This window comes from Lolium rigidum, chromosome 4 (assembly GCF_022539505.1).
Source record: "Lolium rigidum isolate FL_2022 chromosome 4, APGP_CSIRO_Lrig_0.1, whole genome shotgun sequence".
NCBI classification, from domain to species: domain Eukaryota; kingdom Viridiplantae; phylum Streptophyta; class Magnoliopsida; order Poales; family Poaceae; genus Lolium; species Lolium rigidum.
Window position 1 is genome coordinate 278,600,431 of NC_061511.1, and position 27,557 is coordinate 278,627,987.

General features: G+C 45.9%; 2 protein-coding genes and 2 pseudogenes across 2 annotated transcripts; all 4 read left to right on the forward strand.

Annotated features, from left to right (window-relative positions):
- Nucleotides 1-2,024: 2,024 nt before the first annotated feature.
- On the forward strand, nt 2,025-4,913 carry LOC124705351 (annotated as a pseudogene).
- Nucleotides 4,914-6,735: 1,822 nt separating this feature from the next.
- Nucleotides 6,736-18,512, forward strand: LOC124648845 (annotated as a pseudogene).
- Nucleotides 18,513-20,554: 2,042 nt separating this feature from the next.
- On the forward strand, nt 20,555-22,799 carry LOC124705352 (F-box/FBD/LRR-repeat protein At1g13570-like). Its single transcript, XM_047237087.1, has 4 exons — nt 20,555-20,660; nt 21,380-22,201; nt 22,289-22,444; nt 22,533-22,799. Exons 2-4 carry the CDS (start codon nt 21,410-21,412, stop codon nt 22,797-22,799), a joined length of 1,215 nt encoding a protein of 404 aa, XP_047093043.1. The 5' UTR covers nt 20,555-20,660; nt 21,380-21,409.
- Nucleotides 22,800-24,172: 1,373 nt separating this feature from the next.
- LOC124707903 lies at nt 24,173-25,438 on the forward strand. Its single transcript, XM_047239594.1, has 2 exons — nt 24,173-25,097; nt 25,296-25,438. The coding sequence occupies exons 1-2, from the start codon at nt 24,173-24,175 to the stop codon at nt 25,337-25,339; spliced, it is 969 nt and encodes a 322-aa protein (XP_047095550.1). The 3' UTR covers nt 25,340-25,438.
- Nucleotides 25,439-27,557: the final 2,119 nt, after the last annotated feature.

A 27,557-nucleotide genomic window follows, 5' to 3' on the forward strand; every position in this document is an offset into this window, starting at 1 on the left:
GCAAGCCTCGATTATTTCCATAGCATCTGACTCTGCAATAATTTGGTTGCAGCCCATCGTATTTTGTAGAGATAACCCCTCTCTCATTGCCATAGCTTCTGCCATAACTACAGAAGGTACGTGTGGAAGAAACTTGGTACATCCAGCGATGTAGATTCCCCGATAGTTCCGAAAGACTGCTCCAATTGCACCTGGACAAGAGTCTTCATGAAACGAGGCATCAGTATTTAGTTTTATCTGCCTAGGTTCTAGGGCAACCCACTTCACCGTGCGAGTTTGGATCCCCTTCTTCGTTACTCTAGCTGCATTAGTTGTGATTGCAGGGATATACATTCTTCTATTGTTTAATGGAGACACATCTCCATTTCGTGCGCGTCGGCGCCACACCCACCAAAGATACCAACAAGTGATAGCTATGATTTCTTTCACATAGTCCAAATCAAAACCTGACTGCAGGGTATCACCGTATCAGGCTGCCTCAATAGTTGTTCCAGAACCGTAGATCCTGATCTGTCTACTTGTACGACTTCAGCAGTTTTTTCGTTTAAGCCAAGAGTTGTCCACATCTCTTGTGCCACATAGCACCTAAATATCAAAGGAAAACCGTCTTCAGCTCCATGGCTACATATTGGACACTCACCGCTAGTGCAAATAAGTCTATTTGCTAATATGCACTTTAGGGGTATGATTCCATGGAGGGTTCGCCATATAAAAACCTTAATCTTACTCAGAATTCTTTATTTCCAGAGATTCTTCCATACTGGGTTATTTATCGAGACACATGGGATACCAAACTGCCATGCATTAAGGCCAAACTGGTGTTTCCATCGCAAGTGATACCCAGATCGAACAGTATAGCGGCCATGTTTGGTAACGCCCCAAGCAACAAAATCTTCAAACCCTTGGTTACTGAGGGGAATTTGCAAGATACTTCGGGCATCAAGATCATTGAAAAGTTGTCTCGAGAGTTTTTTTGTACCAATGGCCAGTCAAAGGATCAATCAATTCTGAGACCTTTGTATATACCGCACCTTCCCTCGGTGAGATCACCCTCATATTAGGGCTGGATGGTATCTAACGATCACTCCATATATTAATTATGTCACCATTCCCCACTCTCCGTATCGTTTAAAGGTATTTAGGGCTTTAGGCTGGTCACTAAACTTTGCTAGGTGAAAGAAGCTCCATATCTAAGAACTCTTGCACACGCAGATTCTAGTTTCTTGATCAATCTCCTAATTTGTTTGGCGAGCATGGCAAGATTAGATGAATGGAAATCCATAAACCCTATGCCTCCATCTTTTTTGGGCAACATAACTTCTACCATGCTAGCCAGTGCATCCTATTGTTGTTTTCATCATCCCCACCAAAAGTTCGAGATAACATCCATCATTTTTTTGCAAACTCCTTTTGGTATTTGAAATACCGACATGGCATAGACCGGGATGGCTTGAGCCACCGCCTTCGGTAAAGTTAACTTTTTTCCAATGGATAATTGTTTTTTTCTTTCTAACCACTCATATCATTGGATTATTCTTTCTACAAAATGCAAAAAACAATCACTTCGATTTGCTCCCACAAGAACAAGATCGGGTAGTTCCAGTATCTATCTGATAACGCTTCAGTATCTATATGCAGAGTCTCACAGATTTCTGCTCTTACTGGCATGTTTGTATTGGGGGGACATAATATACTTGATTTCGCCACACTCACCATTTTTCCTGAATTTGCATAATAAATATCCAACACTTGTTCCAAGCGAGGATAAGGAATCCTTAGGGAAAAGTAGATGTGAAAGTGGCGATGCATTTTCAACTTTAAAATCTGGTGGAGAAAAAAAAAAAAAAACAAGGCTGATCGCAGCTTGCAGACCTTTGGGCCGGTAAAACACGACCCTACCAGGCCGGGACGTCCCAGTTCGTCGCCCACCGTCTCGAGCTGCAAAGGAAAAAAAGATCACCTACTCAGCGACCGTCATCCATTCGCCTGTCCGCCGCCGCATTTTCTCGGTTGGCCGGAGCGATGCTGTGCCGTGCTTGCCTCGCCACGACCAGCACCGGCAGACACGGCGGCAGAAAGTAACCGAAACCCAAGGGCGGGGACAGGAAGAGATCCAAGGCAGCCGCCCAAACCCTAGGTGAGGCCCGTTCGTCTTTCGCTCTCGCCTTGTCACCCTCTCGCTTCGGCTTCGCTCCGCCATATTACTCCCCTCGTGCGCTCGCCCTGCCCGCGCCGCGGGCTGCGATACCGTCGGGTGCGATTCATATGTGATTTCGAGGAATTCTTCCGGGGGTTTTAGGGCTAGCATGTGCTGTACTGCTGGAATTATTGCCATGTTTCTGCTTCTGTTTTCCAATACAGTATATCTCTGGTTGGTGTAAGAGTGTTAGATGGCTAAGTTAACCAGGATTCACGCGCGTCCACAAGAGGCCTATGATTTAGGCAGGTGTTGTCCTCTTGTAGGTAAACTGAAATTACAGCAATTTTCTCAATGTGGTGCAGAGTATGTTGTAGTTTTAGCCTAGAACTGTAATCCTAATATTGTGACCCATTTTTTACCAACAATGTGGTGCAGATTATGTTGAGATGTCGGACCAATTAAAGTAGTGTCAGTTAATCTTTTCCAGGTGTTTAACAGAAATGCTCATCTGATTACTATGAACTGCCGTGCTAGATTTCAAATTGTACATTTTGTTTCTTCCTTAAAATCATTTTTTCTAAATATTTTCTTTACAATGGTAGTATATCATATCAAAAAGAGGAGTCAAATTACGGATTGTCTAATTTTTGTCCTGTCTCTGTTGTCCCCTTATAATGTGTGGAATGTTAGAGATTTATAGGTTTCCTTTATCAAACTGCGTGCAGGGTCTCGCTCTCACAGTTCAAGCGTACCAAATGGAGCACAAAATTTTTCTTTTCGAGATTGTGGAGCACGAAATTTCCCCAGCGAAGATATGCAAATCTGTTGCAGATGAAGATATAATCACCAACCTACCGGACGCTCTCAAAGACAAAATCCTGTGCTGCTTGCCAATAAAAGAAGCTGTTCGAACTTGCCTCTTGTCAAGGAACTGGAGGTACACATGGGCTTCAATGACCGAACTGGTGTTCAGGAGATCTGATTTTGCTTCAGGAAATGGCAATGCAAAAGATGATGCATGCAAGTTTCTTAAGTTCACTGATATGTTTCTCTCCCTGCACAATGGCCCAATTCTGAAGTTTGGACTGAATACTGGGATTGAAATGCTATCCACTGGAGGACACATTTACCGCTGGATGCTTATGTTGTCAAGAAATGGAATTAAGGAAATTCATCTTATGACAAGTACATTTGACCGTTACAAGATCCCATCTTGCTTTTTCTTCTGTGATAGACTAGAACATGTGTACCTGCGAGCTTGTATCTTAACTAGTTCACAGTTGCCACTATCTAAAGGCTTCAAACAATTGAGTACTCTTCATCTAGAACATATCTCTGTGCAAGGAAACAGTATAGGGGATTTAGTTGCGAGTTGCCCGAATTTGAAGAAACTTCACCTTGCTAAGTTGATCAGCATGCACCATATCTATATTCATTCAACAAAGCTCAAGATACTAACAATTGAAGGCCAGTTTCAACACCTGAATCTCATACGCCCTATCTTACTTCTGCAACCATCAAACTGAAACTGCAATCTGAGTTAAATGATGCTTCGACGGCCAGATGCAACTTCAATATTTCTCAGTTTATTGGTTCTCTTTCAGATGCTGAGACCATTACACTTCATGGGCGGATCTTGGAGGTAAGGAAACTGTGATAGGAAAGTATTCCTTTGGTGCTTATTATTTCACTGTTTCTTAATGTGTTTAGGGAACTCTTGCTATTTCAGTGTGTAGACCATGAATTCTTGATTCTGAAGACGACAGGACTATTCAACCGGCTGACATATATAAGCCTGGAGATCAACCTTGGTAATCTGAAGGAGGCAAATCTTGCTCTCTGCTTATTTCAGCATGCCCCCAACCTCACATGTATCGATCTAATGGTACAGTTGATGAGATCTTTGACTTTGCTAAATATTATAAATCCCAATTGGACCATTGCTCTTGTTAATTTACACTGTACTTTGCAGCTCATTCCCAGGAATCTCATGGTACCCCCAGTGCGTTTCTGGGAATCGATAGATCGTCATGTATGTCTCTTCCAGAAGGTTCATACAGTTGGTATGACCAACTTTACTGGCTCCTTCGCAGAGCTAGGCTTCTTGAAGCTTTTACTTGAAGATGCACCGGTGCTAAGAAAAGTGATAATAAGTGACAAGGGATTGGACAGAGGTGTCTTCCAGAATCTCCTAAAGATGAGAAGAACATCAAAGGAGGCAGAAATAGTGATTGTCTGAGGCTTGTTTCCCCCACCCCGAAAAGGTTCAGCCTATTTTTTTCCCAGTGAAAGATGTTATTAGTACATTTCTTTCGCTGTTCAGTTACTTACCTTAACATAGGCTCATATTTCATAAGAATCTCTAGAGCTTTCTGTAAAGGAATTGTAGGCATTCTATATGAAAATACCAACACTACTTCATACATGGCATGCCACTTATCTTTCTTTTATCGTTTTGGATCATATTTGAGATACGCTATGGTTTCATCGGTCAATTTAAAATTGCTTAGTTGACTTCGGGATAATGTGCTGAGGAGAATTATGAGCACGACCATGTTTGTAAAAGATGAGCATATTGTCTAATTGTTTATCTTATACTTCAGTCTTATGAAGACTGTTTTGCTCATGTCAGGTCAATTCTGCGACCCCTGAATTATTTATCTGTACTGTGTTTCTATGGATAGGAGCAGGTCCAATATCTGAAAGAACAAGTCCAATATCTGAAAGCACAGGTCTAGACCACTTAACGGCACCAAACTCGTGCTTGGAACTTCGAAAAAATATACTCTATTTTGTTGCGATCTTGTAAGAAAAGAACCGTGTATTGTGGGCATAAAAACATTAACATTTTTGCATTCAATGTTGAAGTTATTCGATGCCTCATTTTGTGCTGTGAAAACAGTGGTCTCTCCAAGAGTTTCTTGCTTTCTTGTGCCAAAGTTCAGAACAAAAATGTTTCCAACTTAACTTGCGCTATGCAGCTTATTGTGGGCATAAAAACATTAACATTTTTGCATTCAATGTTGAAGTTATTCGGTGCCTCATTTTGTGCTGTGAAAACAGTGGTCTCTCCAAGAGTTTCTTGCTTTCTTGTGCCAAAGTTCAGAACAAAAATGTTTCCAACTTAACTTGCGCTATGCAGCTTATCTCCAAAGTTTTCTTTTCACCCTCAGTGTATTCCTATGTTGGCTTAGAGAACTTGACTGCCTTGTCTCTGCCTGCGTGTGTTTTTTGGTTGCTTTTGCCCTTTTCTTTTCCCAACCGGCTTTTCACCCCTTTCCATTGCAAAACGGAAATACCAGGTTCAGTATAATTACAGAGAGAATAGGAGGTAGGGAGCTAGAAACGAGTTGGGACAGTACCAAGGGAATCCACTGCAAACATTCGACATCACCACTAACCAGAATTCGACAAAACTAACTGGAAGGTCCAAACAGGAACTATAAAGCAAGGAACCCAACTAATTTCCAAGAGACACATAGGGCTTGTTTGGTAGCCTGGGCTCCCTTGGCTCCAGTGTGAGGCACAATTTTTGGCCCGTTTGGTTTCCTAGGTTCCTCCGCGTGGCTGTATATCACGGTTCTTAAAGCGAGCCACTCCGCGTTCCGGCAGAGCCACCGAGGGGAGATGGCGTGAGGTCTCCACAAAAAGCGACAACGTCGCGTTCCAGCAGAGCCACCGAGGGGACATGGCATGAGGTCGCGCGGAACGGTGAAAAATCGGCGGGATGAATTCGGTCACCGCCCTCAAAATTTTGCTACCGTATATAGGGGCGGCTCTCTCACCGTCAATTCCAAATCCCCCATTCCTCCTATTTCGAGCTCATCCACCCTTCAAGATCTAGCGACAACCTGCATAATGAGGCGACTACTAACAAAGTTCACTATTTATCATATATGCCACTTTGCCTCTTTTTAAGTTCAGCTTGTAACTAGGTCCTTTTTAGAAACACGATATTTTTATTATTTTCTAGGTTTTTATTTATTAGATTTTTTGTACTTTTTTAAAATTCTCTGGAAGGTTTAAACTTCCTAAAAGCCACAAAAGCTCGCAGGCTAGTACCTTTGTTCTTTTATTTTATACTAGTACAAATGCCCGTGCGTTGCCACGGTTCTCAAATTTTATTTCTCGGTGCAATATATAATTTACAACTTACTTACAAATTTAAAACGCAGCGAATCGACGAAAATGGTGGGTCACTATTTTTCCTCGTAACATGTCAATATAATACATGCAAAACTTCATGTGTATAAAAAAACCACAATATATTTCACAAACCAATAAGATTCTTTCTCGTTTAAAGCATATTTTGACAACCGATATAAATATGAAATAAGCACTCTACTAATATATTTGTATAAGTAAATATATCTACTCCTTAGATATTTTGTACACCTAGTATATTGATTCACAAAATGCGTTGACGTGAGGTTAGTATCCATCCAAGGTGGCATCATTAGAGAGAAGGTTCATCGAAGCCATCAAGACACCAAATAAATCCGGGTAACAATCCACCCAAGGTGTAGCTGTTAAATGCCCGAGAATTTCCTTAGATATTTGTACACATAGTATATTGATTCACAAAATGCGTTGACATGGGGTCAGTATCCATCAAGCTGGCATCATTGCTAGGGTACTCAGTATTTCCTTGCCCCACATATAAAGGCACATAATATTTTGAAATAATAAAACTGTTTTTACATAAAATACAATTTAATAAAAATCTATAATTTGACATTATATATAGACAAAACAACAAAGCAATTATCTCTTATTGACTAAGATTTTACTTAGCTGCTGCCTTAAACATAACATCAATAAATAGGTTTTACATACATCACCCCTGCAATATACGATTTCGTATGACTGTTGTTAGACCTATTAGTCGGCCCATTATGCTTGATTTGGTCATGCCTCTGTTACATTTTCTCACTCGTGCCATTCCATGGCGGCATTTCTAAACATTTCTTATTTTCCACAACAAAAATCTCCTTTTAGTGATATCTTTTCCATGCCACGACATTTGAGGAAGATAATCTTGTCTCTTTTTTCTCTTCAATTGCCCATCCTGCCCCTTTACTCATGCTAGAACGGTAAGAAAAGGAGTAAAAACAGTAATAGCTCCCTTGTGTTTCCACAAAATAAACATATATAGTTTAAGAAATCTTAGCATGAGACCAGAACACATGGTCCATTATTTCTTCATCTCCATTAATGTTTCAAATTGTACATTTTGTTTCTTCCTTGAAATCATTTTTTCTAAATATTATCTTTACAATGGTAGTATATCATATCAAAAAGAGGAGTCAAATTACGGATTGTCTAATTTCTGTCCTGTCTCTGTTGTCCCCTTATAATGTGTGGAATGTTATAGGTTTCCTTTATCAAACTGCGTGCAGGGTCTCGCTCTCACAGTTCAAGCGTACCAAATGGAGCACAAATTTTTTTTTTTCGAGATTGTGGAGCACGAATTTTCCCCAGCGAAGATATGCAAATCTGTTGCAGATGAAGATATAATCACCAACCTACCGGAGGCTCTCAAAGACAAAATCCTGTGCTGCTTGCCAATAAAAGAAGCTGTTCGAACTTACCTCTTGTCAAGGAACTGGAGGTACACATGGGCTTCAATGACCGAACTGGTGTTCAGGAGATCTGATTTTGCTTCAGGAAATGGCAATACGAAAGATGATGCATGCAGGTTTCTTAAGTTCACTGATATGTTTCTCTCCCTGCACAATGGCCCAATTCTGAAGTTTGGACTGAATACCCTTGGGACTGAAATGCTATCCACTGGAGGACACATTTACCGTTGGATGCTTATGTTATCAAGAAATGGAATTAAGGAAATTCGACTGAGGACAAGTAAATATAACACTTACAGGATCCCATCTTGTTTTTTCTCCTGTGACGGACTAGAATGTGTGTACCTGAGAGCTTGTACTTTGACTAGTTCACAGCTGCCACCACTATCTAAAGGCTTCAAACAATTGCACATTCTTCATCTAGAATACATCTCTGTGCAAGGAAACAGTTTAGAGGATTTAGTCACGAGTTGCCCGAATTTGGAGAAACTTCACCTTTTGAAGTTGATCAGCATGAACCATATCAATATTCATTCAACAAAGCTCAAGATACTAACAATTGAAGGCCAGTTTCAACACCTGAATCTGCATACGCCGTATCTTATTTCTGCAACCATCAAACTGATATTGCAACCTGACTTAAATGATGCTTCAACGGCCAGATGCAACTTCAATCTTTCTCAATTTATTGGTTCTCTTTCAGATGCTGAGAACATTACACTTCATGGGCGGATCTTGGAGGTAAGGAAACTGTGATAGGAAAGTATTCCTATGGTGCTTATTATTTCACTGTTTCTTAATGTGTTTAGGGAACTCTTGCTATTTCAGTGTGTAGACCATGAATTCTTGATTCTGAAGACGACAGGACTATTCAACCGGCTGACATATATAAGCCTGGAGATCAACCTTGGTAATCTGAGGCAAATCTTGCTCTCTGCTTATTTCAGCATGCCCCCAACCTGCGATGTATCGATCTAATGGTACAGTTGATGTGATCTTTGACTTTGCTACATATTATAAATCCCAATTGGACCATTGCTCTTGTTAATTTACACTGTACTTTGCAGCTCATTCCCAGGAATCTCATGGTACCCCCAGTGCGTTTCTGGGAATCGATAGATCGTCATGTATGTCTCTTCCAGAACGTTCATACAGTTGGTATGACCAACTTTACTGGCTCCTTCGCAGAGCTAGGCTTCTTGAAGCTTTTACTTGAAGATGCACCGGTGCTAAGAAAAGTGATAATAAGTGACAAGGGATTGGACAGAGGTGTCTTCCAGAATCTCCTAAAGATGAGAAGAACATCAAAGGAGGCAGAAATACGGAAAATCAAATCTGATCTCGGGTGCATATGCACCCGGTATGTATAAAACATATTTCCAAACCGTAAAAAATTTAGGAAAAAAATTTAGCATGTAGAGGGACATGTTCTATGTGTGCACGTAAATTTTCACCTAAAACCAACATTTTTTGTACCCTGTGTAAAAAAGGCAAATAATGCCTAACTAGTGTAAACAAGAAACAAAAAGATGCAATTGCAGGATCTAAAGGAAATAGCTTCGAGCACACACACAACGGCAACAGAAAAGTACTTTACCTGGGACCGGAGTATGAGTGCCTTTTTACCTTTCCTCCCCGGCAACGGCGCCAGAAAAGTGCTTGATGTCTACGGGTGCTTCTATTCTTGTAGACAGTGTTGGGCCTCCAAGAGCAGAGGTTTGTAGAATAGCAGCAAGTTTCCCTTAAGTGGATCACTCAAGGTTTATCGAACTCAGGGAGGAAGAGGTCAAAGATATCCCTCTCATGCAACCCTGCAACCACAAAGCAAGAAGTCTCTTGTGTCCCCAACACACCTAATAGGTGCACTAGTTCGGCGAAGAGATAGTGAAATACAGTTGGTATGAATAAATATAAGCAGTAGCAACGGCACCAGAAAAGTGCTTTGCCCAGGACTAGCGTGTGGTTGATGGTGGTAATATTGCGGACAGTAGAGATGCAGTAAAACAGTAAACAAGCAGCGATAGCAGTATTTAGGAACAAGGCCTAGGGATCATACTTTCACTAGTGGACACTCTCAACATTGATCACATAACAGAATAAATAGATAGATGCTAGACTCTACACTCTCTTGTTGGATGATGAACACCACTAACTGTGTAGGATTACACGAACCCTCAGTGCCGGAGTTAACAAGCTCCACAATATTCGATATTCATGTTTAAATAACCTTAGAGTGCATGACAGATCAACACAACTAAACCAAGTACTAACATAGCATGCACACTCGTCACCTTCACACTACGAAAGGAGGCATAGATCACATCAATACCATCATAGCAATAGTTAACTTCATAATCTACAAGAGATCACAATCATAGCCTACGCCAAGTACTACACGATGCACACACCTGTCACCATTACACCGTGCAGGAGGAATAAACTACTTTAATAACATCACTAGAGTAGCACACAGATAAATTGTGATACAAAACACATTGCAATCATAAAGAGATATAAATAAGCACTTCACTATGTCATTCATAACAGTGAATAAGTATTCTGTGAAATATAGCCTAAGAGACCCACACGGTGCACACACTCGTCACCTTTACACATGTGGGACAAGGAGTCTCCGGAGATCACATAAGTAAAACCCACTTGACTAGCATAATGACATCTAGATTACAAGCATCATCATATGAATCTCAATCATGTAAGGCAGCTCATGAGATTATTGTATTGAAGTACATAGGAGAGAGATTAACCACATAGCTACCGGTACAGCCCCGAGCCTCGATGGAGAACTACTCCCTCCTCATGGGAGACAACAGCGTTGATGAAGATGGCGGTGGTGTTGATGGAGAAGCCTTCCGGAGGCACTTCCCCGTCCCGGCGGCGTGCCGGAACGGAGACTCCTGTCCCCCGGATCTTGGCTTCGCGATGGCGGCGGCTCGCGGAAGGTTTTCTCTGGTTTCGTCGAACTTGTCGGGGTTTCGCGACGGAGGCTTTAAATAGGCGGAAGGGCAAGGTCGAAGGGGTCCGGGGCCACCGAGACACTAGGGCGGCGCGCCCCTCTCCGGGCCGCGCCGCCACCATGTGTGGGCCCCCTGTGGCCCCTCTCCGACGGTTCTCGGGTGTTCCGGAAGCTCCCGGGGATTCTAAGATCTTCGGTGTTGATTTCGTCCGATTCCGAGAATATTTCCTTACTAGGATTTCTGAAACCAAAAACAGCGAGAAAACGGAACCGGCCCTTCGGCATCTCGTCAATAGGTTAGTTCCGGAAAACGCATAATAATGACATAAAGTATGCATAAAACATGTAGATATCATATCATCAATAATGTGGCATGGAACATAAGAAATTATCGATACGTCGGAGACGTATCAGGTCGCGCCACCTGGTGCCGTTGGCACCTCGTGGCCCCTCTCGCGTGCTTCTTTCGCTCATGGCCTTTCTTCGGATGAAAAACTGATCAGGTAATTTTCCATTGAATTTTTGCGATCCAAAAGGTCCTAAACAAATAAAATACGAAAAAGGAGATTTTCTGCCTCCCAGGAATTAAATATCAAAGAAGGGAACTTTGTAGGAAAGTTCCAGAATTCATCTAAGAATGCATAAATAACAATGTATTAAGGCAAATAACAATGAAAAAATAAATTTATATGTAGCAATAATGATGATGCAAAATGCACGTATCAGCAACCCACTTCACCGCACGAGTTTGGATCTCCTTCTTCGTCACTCTAGCTGCATTAGTTGTGATTGCAGGGATAGACATTCTTCGCTTGTTTAATGGAGGCACATCTTCATTTTGTGCGCGTGGGCGCCACACCCACCAAAGATACCAACAAGTGATAGCTATGGTTTCTTTCACATAATCTGAATCAAAACCCGCCAGTAGGGTTTCAGGTTGCCTCAACAGTTGTTCCAGAACCGTAGACCCTGATCTGTCTACTTGTACAACTTCAACATTTTTTCGTTTAAGCCAAGAGTTGTCCACATCTCTTGTACCATAGAGCACCTAAATATCAAAGGCAAAACGTCTTCACCTCCTTGGCTACATATTGGGCACTCACCGCTAGTGCCAACATGTCTATTTGCTAATATGCACTTTAGGGGTATGATTCCATGGAGGGTTCTCCATATAAAAACCTTAACCTTACTTAGAATCCTTTATTTCCAGAGATTCTTCCATACTGGGTTATTTACCTAGACACCTGGGATAGCAAACTGCCCCGCATTAGGGCCAAACTAGTGTTTCCATCGCAAGTGATATCCAGATCGAACAATATACCGACCATGTTTGGTAACGCCCCAAGCAACAAAATCTTTAAACCCTTGGTTACTGAGGGGAATTTTCAAGATACTTCGTGCATCAAGATCATTGAAAAGTTATCTCAAGTGTTTTTTGTACCAATGGTCAGTCAAAGGATCAATTAATTCTAAGACTTTTGTATATACTGCACCAGTGAGATCACCCTCATATTAGGGTTGGATGGTATCCAAGGATCACTCCATATATTAGTTTTTTCACCATTCCCCACTCTCCGTAGGTAACCCCTTTTAAAGGTATTTAGGTCGGTCACTAAACTTTGCCAGGTGAAAGAAGCTCCATATCTAAGAACTCTTGCACACACAAATTCTGGTTTCTTGACCAATATCCCAATTTGTTTGGCGAGCATGACAAGATTAGATGAATGGAAATCCCTAAATCCCACGCCTCCATATTTTTTCGGGCAACATAACTTCTACCATGCTAGCCAGTGCATCCTATTGTTGTTTTCATCATCACCCCACCGAAAGTTTAAGATAGCATCCATCATTTTTTTACAATCTCCTTTTGGTATTTGAAATACCGACATGGCATAGACCGGGATGGCTTGAGCCACCGCCTTCGGCAAAGTTATCTTTCTTCCAATTGATAATTGTTTTTCTTTCCAACCACTCATACGTTGGATTATTCTTTCCACAAAATGCAAGAAACAATCACTTCGATCTGCTCCCACAAGAACAAAACCCGGTAGTTCCAAGTATCTATCTAACAACGCTTCAGTATCTATACGCAGAGCCTCACAGATTTCCACTTGATTTCGCTACACTCACCATTTATCCTGAATTTGCATAATAAGTACTACCTCCATTTCAAGGAATAAGGTGCACGCGTATTCCAAGGCAAATTTTAACCATAAAAATTGAGCAACAAAATCTTAATTATATTATATGTAATTGTCACCGTTGGATTCGTATTGAAAATCACTTTCTTATGATGCTAATTTCATATAAATAATCCTTATATATTTGAAGTAATTTTTGGTTAAACAAAAAAATACGTAAAACAAGAACGTCTTATTCCGTTCCTTGAAACGGAGATAGTATGCAACACTTGTTGCAAGTGAGGATAAGGAATCGTTAGTGAAAAGTAGATGCAAAACTGGCAATGCATTTCCATTTTTTCCGAGAATAATTTTTTTTATAATACACCAAAGTATTAAGGACCGGACTAGGCAGCGACGCCGCATTCGAGCGATTTCGTGCGGCGGCTGCTACTTTTCTACATCTCTAAAAAGAGCTCTAAGAGCATCTCCACTCGTGCCCCCGTCGAGGCCCCCGGCGAGCGTTTTTTCCATCCGGACGGCGTAATTCGGCCCAGTCGCGCCCCCGGTTCCTCGTTTTCGTCCAGATTTGGCCCTTCATCCATCCGGCGAGCCCACGCCACCCCCGGGGAGCGCTCGGGGACTCCGGACGAAACGAAAGCGCGCGAAACGTTCCCGCGCGTCTGGTGGCCCCAACTTGTCGGCGAGAGACACCGATCGTCATCCTCATCGCATCGTCTTCCGCGCGCCGTAAAGCCTCGCCGCCGGTCAGCATTCGCCGGACGCGTAGCTTCCACGCGGCGAGTTAATGCCGTTGCCTCGGTTTCATGTGCGCCTACCGCTATTTATCGCCGAACTACCCCGGCTGCCCCGCATTCACCTCCTCGCTCGTCTTCCCCCAAATCATCCCCGAACTCGAAGGAACCGGCAATGGCGAACGACGGTGCGGCCAACAACGGCTTCGGCCGCCGCTCTCTCCACCAATGGGAGGGGCGACTCCACGCACGCGGCGGGCTACCCCGCGCCGCCGGACTTCCGCGCGCCGGGAGGCTGGAGGCTGAGCGCGAGCGGCGTGCCGATCCCGCCGCCGCCAACGGGTGGCGGCGCACTCGAAGCGGCGATCGAGGAGGTGCTCGTCACTCTCAGTGACGAGCAGCGCGCGGATCCGCGCTTCTTCCCCGACAACCACGAAGCGTGGATCGCGTTCTTCCGGCGAAGGTACGAACGCGAACTCGCCGCTTACGACGGCCCTCCTCCTCCTCCGGCAAGGAACAACGCCGCCGGCCGCCGCCGATGGTGGAGCGCGCCCAACCGCACCCTCGAGAATGTGCTCGCGCACATCGAGGACGGGAACTCCCCTGTCCTGGGGATGCCGCCGCCGGTGGCGGCTACCGTATCGCGCCGGCACGGTAGTTCCTGGATACCGAGGAGGATGGCGCCGTCCTCTCCGTCGTCGGGCTCGAGATCGGCGTCTAGGTCCGGCGAGTCGACGCCGGCCACCGTCAAGAAGGAGTGGCCGTCTCCGGCCACCGTGAAGAAGGAGCCGACGTCTCCACCGGCGACCAGAGGGCGCAGCAGCGGCGCGCTCGTCATCCGCGACCAGCCCTCCTCGCCGCAACGCGGCGGAAGAGGAAGACGGCGAAGAATGAGGCCGCCGCGGCCGCCGCCAACCAGCTCGCTGAGGAGGAGGCCAAGCGCGCGGAGGACGCCGCGGTGGCGGAGGCGATCGCCGGGTCGCCGAAGGACCCGGTGCCCGCCGACAACAGCCTCCCCATCGACGCCGCGCCGGAGTGGTCCCGGCGCGGCCCGGGAGCGCCGAGAGGCGGAGCAGCGAGCGGCGGATGTTGGATCTGGCCGCCGCGCGACAACTCGCCGCCCGCGCCGCCGCACCGCCGTCCTCGCGGAACGCCGCGCCCAGGGAGGTGATCAAGCTCAAGGAGAGCAGCGACGACGACATCTACCGGCCGTCGCCTCCATGCGCCGGTGACGCTGGCCAGGGCACGAGCCGCTGGTACGAGGCGCCACCGCCCAAGGACGACGCCGGCTCCAGCGACGACGACGACGGCGGCGACTGCACGGCCTTCTACCGCCATTTCGGCATGTAGGAGTCCGCTTTTAGTTTTAGTATTAGTTTGCCAATCGCCGAATTCAAATATATGTACGAATTCAGCCTATTTATGTACGAACTCGCCTCTATATGTTAAATATCATTAAATTTCGCTTATGTTTGAACGAATTCGCCTATTTTGTCTGAATTCGTCGTATTACGTTGCATCCATCCTGGGCTCGCGGCTGGGAAAATGGGCCTCTCCACGCCAAATCTTCCTCCAATCCGAATGAAAATTTCGCTGAATTTGGGCGTGGGGAGCCCAAACGAGTGGGGATGCTCTTGGGCTCCCCTGGGCGCGATTGGCAGGTCGCTTTCGCCGGCCCTCTCTGCAGGTAAATTAGCATTTGACTTGAAGACGGTGGAGTTTGGTAGGCGGCGGTTCATTCGGGGTGCGTGGCGTTTACCGAGTCTTCTGGAGGCGCCGTCACGTGGAACCGTGGAAAGGAGGCGTGAATCGAGGGGTCGGTTGCCTGCTGTGTTGACCAGGGGTTCCGTCTTTCTCTTCTGTTTCTTGTTGCGATTCTTCACTTCGTGGTGGCCTCCGGCTTCCTCGCCGTCTGAGCTGCGTCAGTGACGGTGGCTCTTGGACGCCGCCGCTTTGTCCGCTTGTTTTCTCCAGGGCTGTTTGTTCCTCGCTCTGGTTCGTTCACTCTGGTCCTATTCCTCTTTTATATTTCTATGGTGATCGGGGCTGTACGACTGTTTGTGCTAATGATCTGTGCTCGGCTTTGGTGCGGCAGCCTCCCTGGAATCCTAATCCATGGCCGGTTGGAGCAGATCGCCTCCCAGCTTCCTTCAGATCTTCAGGTCTCGCGGCCGTAAAAAATCGATGTTCTGTGGTTGGACGGGTGAGGCCACTAGCAGATGCTGATGGCAGGGTAGCAGAGAGAAATGCGGTCGGGCGGTGCCCTAACCCACTCCCAAATAAAAATTACTGAGTTTGGTTCGCCTGTGGTCAGACAAACTCTTCGCGCTGGCTTATTCTCCTTTGCTGTTCACTCTTCGTCATCACCTGGCTGGTTGCAGCATCGAGTTTGGTTCCTGGATCAGAGTGCTAAATTCTGGCAACGACGGCATCCGGATCGTCAATCGGCCATCTTTCCTCTTCGCTCGCCGACATGCTGCCGTCTTTGGCCACCTGCTCACGCTGGCTGGCCTTCTTTCTCAAACCTGTCCACCCTTTCTCAAGATTCTGACAAATAGTTATTCCGCCCACTGGAGGGCCGCGACATGCCCACAACGCCATCCATGACTAGAGGTATGGTATAGCAGTAGAACATGTCGATTGGTGGTTTTTGTCACTAAGTAGCAGTGGCAGTTTTTTCTCTTATCTGCGGTGTGGCAGAAGGTAGTCAGCCAGTCAGGCATGGCTCATGATCTAACTTGTTAACCAGGGATTAGTTCCATTCTTTACATTATGCATATACATATTTGTTCGACCAACACAATGTGGTTGTAATGCCTCACAGAGACTTGATCGGTTATTTAGGAAAATTTGTTGCGTTAAATACTTGAAATAAAAATCCTACTTTAAGTGATTTCTGGTAAATTTCCTACTCAAATAGTGTTGGAGTGATATGGCTCTAATCTTAGGTCAGAAGTACATCCCGATACAAGAATTTCTCTTAGGCGATGTTGTTCTTTCTTTCCCAGCTTTATGGATTAAAATACGGTGGTATCTATGTTATCGACTTAAAAAAAAACTGCCGAGTTGTCCTGTGCTGAAAATTTGGGTGTTGAAAAATCATACATGGATGTTCTCATGGTTCTAATTTAGCATATGCTCTTCACGCTTACTTAAATTGCTTATATTGTGAAGCTTACTTTAGAGGATTAGAAAAACATTGCAGAAATCACACTCTTCTCATTAGTTGCGTCTCTCTCCTCTTAGCCAAAATTAAATGATACTTCCACATATAGTCTCTTTGTTGCTCATGCGATGTAGTTAAGATGCGCCTGTGATATTATGTGTTGCTTCCAGATTCAGGAGCATACCTTTTAGTCAATTTTTGATGCTACCGAGAGTCCCAAACAATGAGTTCAGGTGCAGATTTGAATGGTGATTTTTTTGAACTTATAAGGCACCTACCAGCGAGCCTACAAACTTCTTTTGTTCATATTGCTAGAAGGCAGAATGATGGTATTGTAGATCAGCTTGGAAGCTTTTCACCCATTTTAGCTTCGTGGCAGAATGGTTTTGTTTCAGATTGGCGAATGGTTTGCGTCCGGCTGTGGATCGCCGTTGTTCTTCTCATACTCTGCTGATCTGCTCCCATATCTGAATCATCACAGGTCACTCTGTCACATAGAGTTCAGGCATGGAAACCAATCAATACATTAAGATGCAGTATATAGGGGCAAACCTTTGGACTAACGATGACACCATCTTTTGTTAAATATATCTTGTTGGGTATAAGAGTGTACTATATTTCCTATTTTGCATTTATTCATATTATTTAATTGTGGTTAGCCTGAGCTGGATTCTCTTACCATGATGTTTCAGGTGGAACAGTATTTTATCCATTATGTCATTAACTGGAGTTTTTTGGGAGCATGTTCGAATTCTCGGGAGTTGGGACTTCTAATGTTCATAGAAAATTTGACTTTCTTGTGGCATAGGCATGCATATCAAATATGGGTGAGGAAAGGAAATGATGACATTAAAGTGTTAAGAAAATGTCATAACCACAAGTTTTATAGTGAGTTCACTTAAGGTCATGGTGTTTGTAACCACTATTTTTTCTACCACCAATGTTGAAAACTTGGCCACATCCTATCTTCAGAGTCTACACGCACTTGGGTCAAAAAAGAGTACTGGCAGTAAGCTTTGAGCTGCTACTTTTTTCATTCTCTAAACAAAACTAGAAACAGATAGAGACTGATCATACCTCATTTGATATACCATAACGATTTGTGTTGAAGCCTTAGGAGTGGACATGTTATATGTGCCCCATATAAGCTTCCACATTATTTGCTAAACACTATCCCTTTTTGTTAGGATATTACTGTATTTCTTATTTTTAGGCTTTAGTGTTTTGGAAGAATGAATTGCTGACATTATTTTTTGAAATAAATTGTGTGACATAAGGAGTGCAAATGCTGAACAACTTCAAAGGATTTGGTTTATTGATGTCTCTTGAACGGTTGAACCCATAATATGCCATCTTTTTGAGCTAACTTCTACTACTTACTCATTTATTTTCTCTAGGAATGCGATATCTTTCATCCGGTTCAGTGGAAGTCCCAGATCTAATAATGTATTAGTGCTTATTAGCATGTCAATGGTACAGCTAGAACATCACTCATAATTTAGTTCAGCGTTATTGATTGATTTTTTTTGGAACTATCTGATGATTTTTTAGCCACTTGCCTTACACTGACTATTTCTTTGCCATTTGTTTTCTTTTTCCGGTCTATTCTCATAAAATGATCTGCATTTCCTGTTTAACATAAGTATGATCTGTCATTAGCCACATGTTCAAATTTCGATATCTCAAATATAAGATACCATATAGAAATCTCATGTTCTTATAGTTTTGACTGATATTTCTCTTATAGGTTCCTCCTGGATATGTTTCTTGGCTGATCAGACACTTAGACCAACCTGCCTTTGTGGTCACAGTGTGATGACATTCTTTTGTCTAGAAGGTTTAGATACGGAAGTTCTAGCAACTACTGAAGGAAGGACCAATGTACTATTAATTTTCAGTACTTGGAAACCAGCTTGATTGTGAAACAATACTTGCCTACTTACCATACACGTGAGCTGTGTTTCACAGCACGGATGAAGGCGATGGAAGGTGATTTCCCACCCTACGCTTACAAGTTCAGGACTGGTAAGGGCATAATCGATGTACTGGGATATGGATAAGACATAATTGATATACTGTGAATGTGGTGTGCACCTTTTTAGCAAGGTATTACACTCCTATTTTTTTATTGTCGTTTCAAGTTTCAACTTATGTCAGATTCAGGATGGTTGATCTAGGCCCAAAGCCAGGCACCAGCGAGCCAAAAAAAGACAAAATATACGTGCTGGCAAAAGAACAGCCCTGCCACAAAACATAAACGTTGCTGGCAGAGGACGGCGCAGCAGAGCGCGCCGGGTCCATCTAGTACAGTGCGAAACAACAAGGTGTTGTCTTCTGCTCGATCCGTATAAGCAGATAGTTGATGGGCTTGTTGGCCGAAGACTGGGATCCCATCATCAATACATCACATTCACTTAAAAAATGTTCTCTGCTCGAAAAAAAACCTAAAAAAATGTTTCCGCTAAATGCTCTTCTTCATTAGACATCAGATCATTTGCAGCTGGTAAGACCATCAACACGAGACATGAAAAAGAAGAAAAAACTGATAAAAAACGAAAAAAAAAACTGATAGCGCAGGGACACCACTGATATCACAAAACTGTTTGTAATGTTACTGATTGCCAGATTAATTGATCATAGTTAACAGATTAATTGGGAGTAACTGCCAGGCTAATTAAGTCCTACTCGAGGGTCCTGGTTAGTCGCAAATTAACTACACGAGTAATTTCCAGATTAACTACGAGTGATACATACTCTACTAATCACCAGATTAATTACGTAGATGTAATTACCTGATTAATTAGCTGTAGTTTCCAGATTAAATGAGACTAATGGCCAAATTAATTTGTGCACATTTTCAGGTTAATTAGTGCATAGTATGCCTGAGTGTAAGTGGAGTAGAAGGATTGTGGCGTCGAAACGGATTAGTGTTGCGGAGCAGCAGATTCTGATGAATGGACCTCATTGATGAACAAATCTCGCATCCTCGCGCGTAGCTTACATCTTCTCTTCGGCGCGCCTGCCTGCAGGTCGGTGGACACCATCTAGTGCATCCCCGCGCGGAATTTGTCGTGCTCAACGGCGGCGACATTCTCCCCGTGTGCTGCCCGGCGCGGCGCCTCCCAGCAGGGTGCTAGCGGTGGCGACCCCCGCCTCTCGTGCCTCCCGGCTACGTGCTCGGCCGCGCATACCCGATCTTCGTGTGCCGAACGGCGCGGTGCCTCCCTGCTGGGTGGTCAGCGGCGGCGGCTACTTCCGCCTCCCGTGCCTCCCCGGTGGCGGCGACTTTCGCCTCCCAGCAACGTGCTCGGCCGAGGCGACCCACTCCTCGTGTGCCGCCCGGCACGACGCCGCTCAACCTCTGCCCGGGCAACACGAGGCTCCTCAACCTCCGCCCTCACGGCGCTGCTGCTCCATGGTGGTCCGAGAGAGAGAGAGAAGAATTGTGTGGTCAAGGAGGAGGTCACGGGGATAATAACGGGTTAAGGTGCAGATGCAGTGCGGGTGCGGGATGAAACAACTCGGTGGGTTGCACGTATCTCCACGCGCCGCCGCACGAGATAGTGCGACGTGCGGCGCCTCTCTGTAGAATTTCCCAAGTATTAAACCTAAACTTTAAAATCTGGTGGGAGAAAAAAGGCTGATCGCAGCTTGCAGACCTTTGGGCCGGTAAAACACGACCCTACCAGGCCGGCACGTCCCAGTTCGTCGCCCACCGCCTCGTGCTGCAAAGAAAAAAAAATCACCTACTCAGCGATCGTCATCCATTCGCCTGGCCGCCGCCGCATTTTCTCGGTTGGCCGGAGCGGTGCTGTGCCGTGCTGCCTCGCCACGACCAGCACCGGCAGACGCGGCGGCAGAAAGTAACCGAGACCCAAGGGCGGGGGACAGGAAGGGATCCAAGGCAGCCGCCCAAACCCTAGGTGAGCCCCGTTCGTCTTTCGCTTTCGCCTCGTCACCCGCTCGCTTCGGCTCCGCTCCGCCATATTACTCCCCTCGTGCGCTCGCCCTGCCCGCGCCGCGGGTTGCGACACCGTCGGGCGCGATTCGTATGTGATTTCGAGGAATTCTTCCGGGGGGTTTTAGGGCTAGCATGTGCTGTACTGCTGTAACTGTCGCCATGTTTCTGCTTCTGTATATCTCTGGTTGGTGTAAGAGTGTTAGATGGCTCAGTTAACCAGGATTCATGCGCGCTCACAACTCACAAGAGGCATATGATTTAGGCAGGCGTGTGCTCTTGTAGGTAAACTGAAATTACAACAATGGCTCAAATCACCTGGGTGTATAAAGCTTTTTAGCCGAGAATCGTAATCTTAATCATGTGACCCAGTTTTTTACAACAATGTGGTGCAGATTATGTTGAGATGTCGGACCAATTAAAGTGGTGTCAGTTAACCTTTTCCAGGTGTTTAACAGAAATGCTCATCTGATTACTATGAACTGCCATGGTGGATGTCAAATTGTGCATGATGTTACTTCCTTAAAAATCATTTTTTCTATATCTTTTCTTTACTATGGAATATCATATCGAGAAGAGGATTCCAATTACGGATTGTCTAATTCTGCTCCTGTCTCCGTTGTCCCCTTTATAATGTGCGGCATGTTGGAGATGTATAAGTTTCCTTTATCAAACTGTGTGCAGGGTCTCACTCTAACAGTTCAAGCGTACCAAATGGACCACGAATTTTCCCCAGCGAAGACATGCAAATCTGTTGCAGATGAAGATATAATCACCAACCTACCGGAGGCTCTCAAAGACAAAATCCTGTGCTGCTTGCCAATAAAATATGCTGTTCGAACTTGCCTCTTGTCAAGGAGTTGGAGGTACACATGGGCTTCAATGACCGAACTGATGTTCAGGAGATCTGACTTTGCTTCAGGAAATGGCAATGAGAAAGATGATGCATGCAGGTTTCTTAAGTTCACTGATATGTTTCTCTCCCTGCACAATGGCCCAATTCTGAAGTTTGGACTGAATACCCAAGGGATTGAAATGCTATCCACTGGAGGACACATTTACCGTTGGATGCTTAAGCTTTCAAGAAATGGAATTAAGGAAATTCATCTTAGGACAAGTGTACTTGACCGTTACAAGATCCCATCTTGCTTTTTCTCCTGTGATAGACTAGAACATGTGTACCTGCGAGCTTGTATTTTGACGCGAGGAAACAGTTTAGAGGATTTAGTCGCGAGTTGCCCAAATTTGGAGCAACTTCACCTTTCTAAGTTGATCAGCATGAACCATATCAATATTCATTCAACAAAGCTCAAGATGCTAACAATTGAAGGCCATTTTCAACACCTCAATCTGCATACTCCATATCTTACTTCGGCAGTCATCAAACTGAATCTGAAACCTGACACGAATGATGCTTTGACAGCCAGATGCAACTTCAATCTTTCCCAATTTATTGCTTCTCTTTCAGATGTTGAGAACATTAGACTTCATGGGCGGATCTTGGAGGTCAGAAACTATGATAGGCAAAGTTTTCCTTTGGTGCTTATTATTTCACTGTTTCTTAATATGTTTGGGGAACTCTTGCTATTTCAGTGTGTAGAACATGAATTCCTGATTCGCAAGCCACAGAAACTATTCAACCGTCTGACAGACATAAGCCTGGAGATCAATCTTGGTAATCCGAAGGAGGCAAATCTTGCTCTCTTCTTATTTAGCAATGCCTCCGACCTGCGATTTATCTGTCTGAAGGTACAGTTGATCAAATCTTCACCTTGCTACACATCATAAATCTCCACTGGACCATTTCTCTTGTTAACCTACATTCTGTACTTTGCAGCTCAATTCCAGGAATTCCGTGGTACCCCCGGTGCATTTCTGGGAATCAATAGATAGTCATGTATGTCTCTTCCAGAACGTTCATGCAGTTGGTATGATCAACTTCACTGGATCCTTTGCAGAGCTAGGCTTCTTGAAGCTTTTACTTGAAGATGCACCGGTGCTAAGAAAAGTGAAAATACGCAACAAGGGATTGGACAGAAATGTCCTCAAGAATCTCCTGAAGATGAGAAGAACATCAAAAGAGGCAGAAATAGTGATTCTTTGAGGCTTGGTTCCCCCCTCTGAAGAGGTGCAGCCTAATTCTTTCTAGTGAAGGATATTATTTACATTTCTTTGACTGTTCAGTTACTTGCATTAACATAGATTCAGTTCTCATAAAAATCTCTAGAGCTTTATGTAAAGGAATTGCAGGCATTCTATTTGAAAATACCAGTGCCACCTTCAGACTTGGCATGCCACTTATGTTTCGTTTATCATTTTGGGTCATATTTGAGAGTTAATGCTATGGTTTGATCAGTCAGTTTAAATTTGCTTAGTTGACTTTGAGATAATGCATGGAAGAAAATTCTGATTACAAACGTGTTTGTAAAAGATAACATATTGTCTAATTGTTTATCTTATATTCTAGTACTATTATAAAGACTGTTTTGCTCTTGGCATGTCAATTCTGCAAACCCTGAATTATTTATCTGTATTGTGTTTACATGGATAGGAGTAAGTCCAATATCTGAAAGAACAAGTGGAGACCACTTAACGCTACCAAACTAATGCTTGGAACTTTGAAAAACTCTACTCTCTTTTGGTGCAATCTTGCAACAAGAACCGTGAATTGTGGGCATACAAGCATAGTTATTCTGTGCCTCGAGTGGTCCTATGAAAAACAATGTGCATATGTAAGAGTTTCCTGCTTTCTAGCGCCAAAGCTTAGAAGAAAAAAAAAATCTATTCGAACGTTACTTGCGCTATGCAGATTATTTCCAAAGTTTTGTAGGCGCCCTCAGTCTATTCCTCGGAGAGTCGATAGAGACTCAATCCTCGGAGAGTCGATAGAGACTTACTCCCTCCGGTCGGATTTAATCGACATAGAGGGGGACACGTGCATGCATGTTGTTAGATGGTAGGCGCGTCAATTTATTCTGGCTAGAGGTACTACCTCGGTTCTAGTTTAATTGATGCGCGGGCATGCATACTTCCCGCAGTAGCTAGCATAGACGTCGCGTCGATTATATCCGGACGGAGGGAGTAGTAGTTAGCAAAACCGAATATAACAGGTTTCAAGAGGTCTGGGAGTAAGATTATTTTGTTCTCGGGAGGGCTGAAATCTAAATTCTTGTAAAGTTCACCTGTATTACAAGATGTAAAGGAGAGCACAAATTTGAAAGTAGTGGACATGGAGATTAATAATACTACTCCGTAGCATAAAAATCAAAAGAAAGCAAAAGCAAAAGGCCCGAAAAGCAAAGCAAATGATGCCTCCCAGCTCTTCATCAAAAGCAAGCAAGGAATCGATCTGGGGTTGCTTTGTCCTCCCAGACTCCTCTGATCTCGCAGCACTCAATTAGTCACAATGCAAGTCTTCTTGCCACTCTAGACCAGTTGTATCGACTTCCACTCACTTCGTCTTCTTGCAACAGGGCAATGGCGCTATCACACCCGCACCTAGCCGTCCTGCTCGCTCTGTGCGCATTCGCCATGGCGCGGCCGGCCGTCGGCGCCAACGTGTCGATCACGACGTGCCGGTCCTTCTGCGGCAACATCACGGTGGACTACCCGTTCGCGCTCCACCCGGGGTGCGGCCACGCCGGGTTCCGCGACCTGCTCTTCTGCATCGACCGCGTGCTCATGCTGCACCTCCCCTCGGGCTCCTACCGCGTCCTCGACATCGACTACGCCTACCGCGGCCTCACCCTGCACGACCCGGCCATGTCTGACTGCCGCGCCATCGATCGCTCCCCGGCCGGCCGCGGCAACGGCTTCGTCGTCGAGCCGTGGCGCGCGCCGTTCCTGGCGCCCGACCCGGACAACGTGTTCCTCCTCCTCGGCTGCCGCGCCAGCTCGCCGCTCTTCCAGGGCTTCCCCGACCGCCACCTGCCGTGCCGGAACGTGTCCGGGATGGGCTGCGCCGACTACTACGGCTGCCCCGCGTGGGACGACTACTACGACGACGGGCGCCGGAGGCCCTCGGGGGCGACGGCCGTGCCGCCCGAGTGCTGCGCGGTGTCGTGGGGCGCCATCAGGTCGGTGAACGTCAGCCGGCTCCAGTGCGAGGGGTACAGCAGCGCCTACAGCCTCGCCCCGGTGCGCGCGGCGGAGGGGGCCGGAGGGTGGGCGTACGGCATCCGGGTGGCGTGGCAGCTGCCGGAGGCCAACCGGGGGTTCTGCGGCGCGTGCCGCGCCACGGGCGGGGTGTGCGGGCACGACGAGGGGAGCCACGCCGACCTGTGCCTCTGCGGCGACTGGAACTCCACCTCCAACTGCGACTCCTCGTCGGACTCCGCGCGGTCCAGCGCCGCGGCGCCTGGCACCGCCGCTGCGTCTCTCTTCTTGGCAGTTCTTGTCTCAGGTAAACTTCGTTCCATTTTGTTGATAGAAATCCTCCTTCATACTTTACGATGCATATTGCAACCTCGATCATCTCGCGATCATCTAAAAATTTCCACAAATTGAAGTAATCATATACACAGATCAGAGCTGTGATCTACTGTCAGGTGTGTCCCTTGAATCTCAGTTGCTGATACAGATATCGCTAACTTTGGTGCAGGATTGTCTTCTCTCTGGTGGTACGGATCAATAGCAAATATGTGAAGGGACTCAGTGAGCCTTGTGATGGTTTGATGTTTGATCGAACAGAAATGCGTTGTTTTTGCCGCCATAGTTTGATACAGTTACTTCCGGCAAGCGGTGGTGTACTTGTGCCATAATATTCACTTCATACCTTTGTTTAGACAAAACTAATGTTAATGAAATGTTATCTGCTCATCTCTACGTCCGAAGTACTCCAAGTAAGGAGTAGTATACTTGTTACAAAGAAAAACGAAGTTTGCTAGAGCAGGTCTAACAGGCCCCTTATTTCTATGCCCCGTATAACTCGAGTTTTTCGCCCCGTATCCCAAAAGTGCGACTTGCTGAACCATTTCGTCTAGCAGACCCCGTATTTCGCCCTGTATTTTTAAAAATTAAAACCCCGGGAAAATTAAACCATAGTTCATCTTCATTGATCATACATTGGATCATACATATACATAGCGATCTACTCGATCCTACCTACTCGAGGATGATGAATGGCACGAAAGGCTCCCTGGCGGCAGCCTCCTCCTCTGCCCTGGCCGCCGCCTCCTCCTCTGCCCTGGCGGCAGCCTCCTTCGCCTCCATCTCCGCCACGGCGGCGATGGCCGCCGCCTCCTCCTCTGCCTCCGCCCGAGCTTTCTCGGCGGCATCCGCCTCGGATTCGGCCACCGCACGCTGGTAGGCCGCGTCCTCCTCCACCGCCTCCGCGTCCTCCTCTGCCGCCTCCTCTTCCTCCTCGCCGCCTCCGCTTCCACCGCCGCTGGTGCTGCCGATGGTCGCCCTCCATGCCGCCTTCGCCGCGCGGTCGCGCTGCCACTCGGCGCGCCACTTCTCGAAGGCTTCGCCGCTCATCGGCTTGAGCGGCGGGTCTTGCCGGCACCACCGCCCACCCGCGGCGTACTCCCGGAGCGGATCCGGCACGTACGCGCGCGCCGGCGTACTTGCGAGCCGCGCGACGGCCGCCGGCGGCGAAAGCTTGCACTCCCGGCCCGCCGAGCTTCCTCCACGGTGTCCCGCGAGCGGGATCGCTTCGATCCGCTCGCCGGAGAGGCTCTACTACGGCGGCGGCGGTCCATGCGGTGGCGGCGGGTGGAATGCGGCGCGGGGAGCGACTAATTGCTCGCCGGAGCAGAGGAGGAGGCGGCGGCGCACGGCGGAGCTAGGGTTGCGAGCGAGGGGTTAACCCCTCACTCGCACCTGCGCCCACTATATGTACGGGGCGACGGGGCCGATTTCCTGGGCCCCGTATTCCGCCGAAACGGGCCGGCCCGGATACGGGGCCTGCTAGACGCCCAAACTCGCTCCGACCCCGTATCCCGCCAGAATTTTACGGGGTGGGCGGGTTATACGGGGCCTGTTAGACATGCTCTTATGAAAGTCTGGCTCGTAAGAACCAACTGATCTATAATCTGCACCAACGAGAACCAACCTGAGGTTGGGTGGTTAGGAGGGTGGTTGTACCCCCAGCCCACCAGAGTTCAAACCCCAGGTTTGACATCTGTGTGTCTCATAAAGGCGGAATATTCATTCAGTGGGAGGCGACGTTCCCGTCGACGGCGAGGCGCCCGTGGTGACTTCGTCAATTTCAAGATCCAATCCGCCGGCTCAGTCTTCCGGAGGTGCTCATAGGGGTAGGGTGTGCGTGTGTGCGTTCATAGGGGTGAGTGTATGCGCGTGTATATGAGCGTCTGCGTTTGTACTGTGTTTCTCAAAAAAAAAAAAAAAATCTGCACCAACGATTATTTTAACAGAGATCTGTGCCATATTACAAAATACAGCACGGACGGACTGATTACTTGCATGAATAGAACTGAACGCAATAAAAAAGATTATAATCGTCTTTTGTTAGAAACTAGGAAAATTCATGGTACAGATCCAACGTTTCCGCATATATATACAAATATATATACAATTATGTTTGTAAAAATACCAACTTCAGAACATGGATGTCATCGACCCTTGTCGTTGAATTGAAAACTCCTCATGCAGGCATACGTCACGTTATTGTGATTACTTGCATGAATAGAACTCGATGCAATGAGAAACATTATACTCGTCTTTTGTTAGAAATAATTTCAATGGAAAATATAAATAGTCTTTACTTACACATAAAACTGGCCAAATACTTTTCTTGGCGGAAAGATATCGTATATATAGCATTCACATATATCTACCCCATCTACCGCCACCATGCTCAACTATGTTACATTTAGGTAATATATAATGGTAAAGAAGT

What these genes read in the sequence shown, in the direction of transcription:
- LOC124707903 (XM_047239594.1), top strand. Translation starts at nt 24,173, where the DNA reads ATGGCGCTATCACACCCGCACCTAGCCGTCCTGCTCGCTCTGTGCGCA. An exon ending in CTTGGCAGTTCTTGTCTCAG is followed by an intron (nt 25,098 to 25,295) that starts GTAAACTTCGTT and finishes ACTTTGGTGCAG; the next exon opens with GATTGTCTTCTCTCTGGTGG.
- LOC124705352 (XM_047237087.1), top strand. Translation starts at nt 21,410, where the DNA reads ATGGACCACGAATTTTCCCCAGCGAAGACATGCAAATCTGTTGCAGAT. An exon ending in TTCATGGGCGGATCTTGGAG is followed by an intron (nt 22,202 to 22,288) that starts GTCAGAAACTAT and finishes TTGCTATTTCAG; the next exon opens with TGTGTAGAACATGAATTCCT. An exon ending in TGCGATTTATCTGTCTGAAG is followed by an intron (nt 22,445 to 22,532) that starts GTACAGTTGATC and finishes TGTACTTTGCAG; the next exon opens with CTCAATTCCAGGAATTCCGT.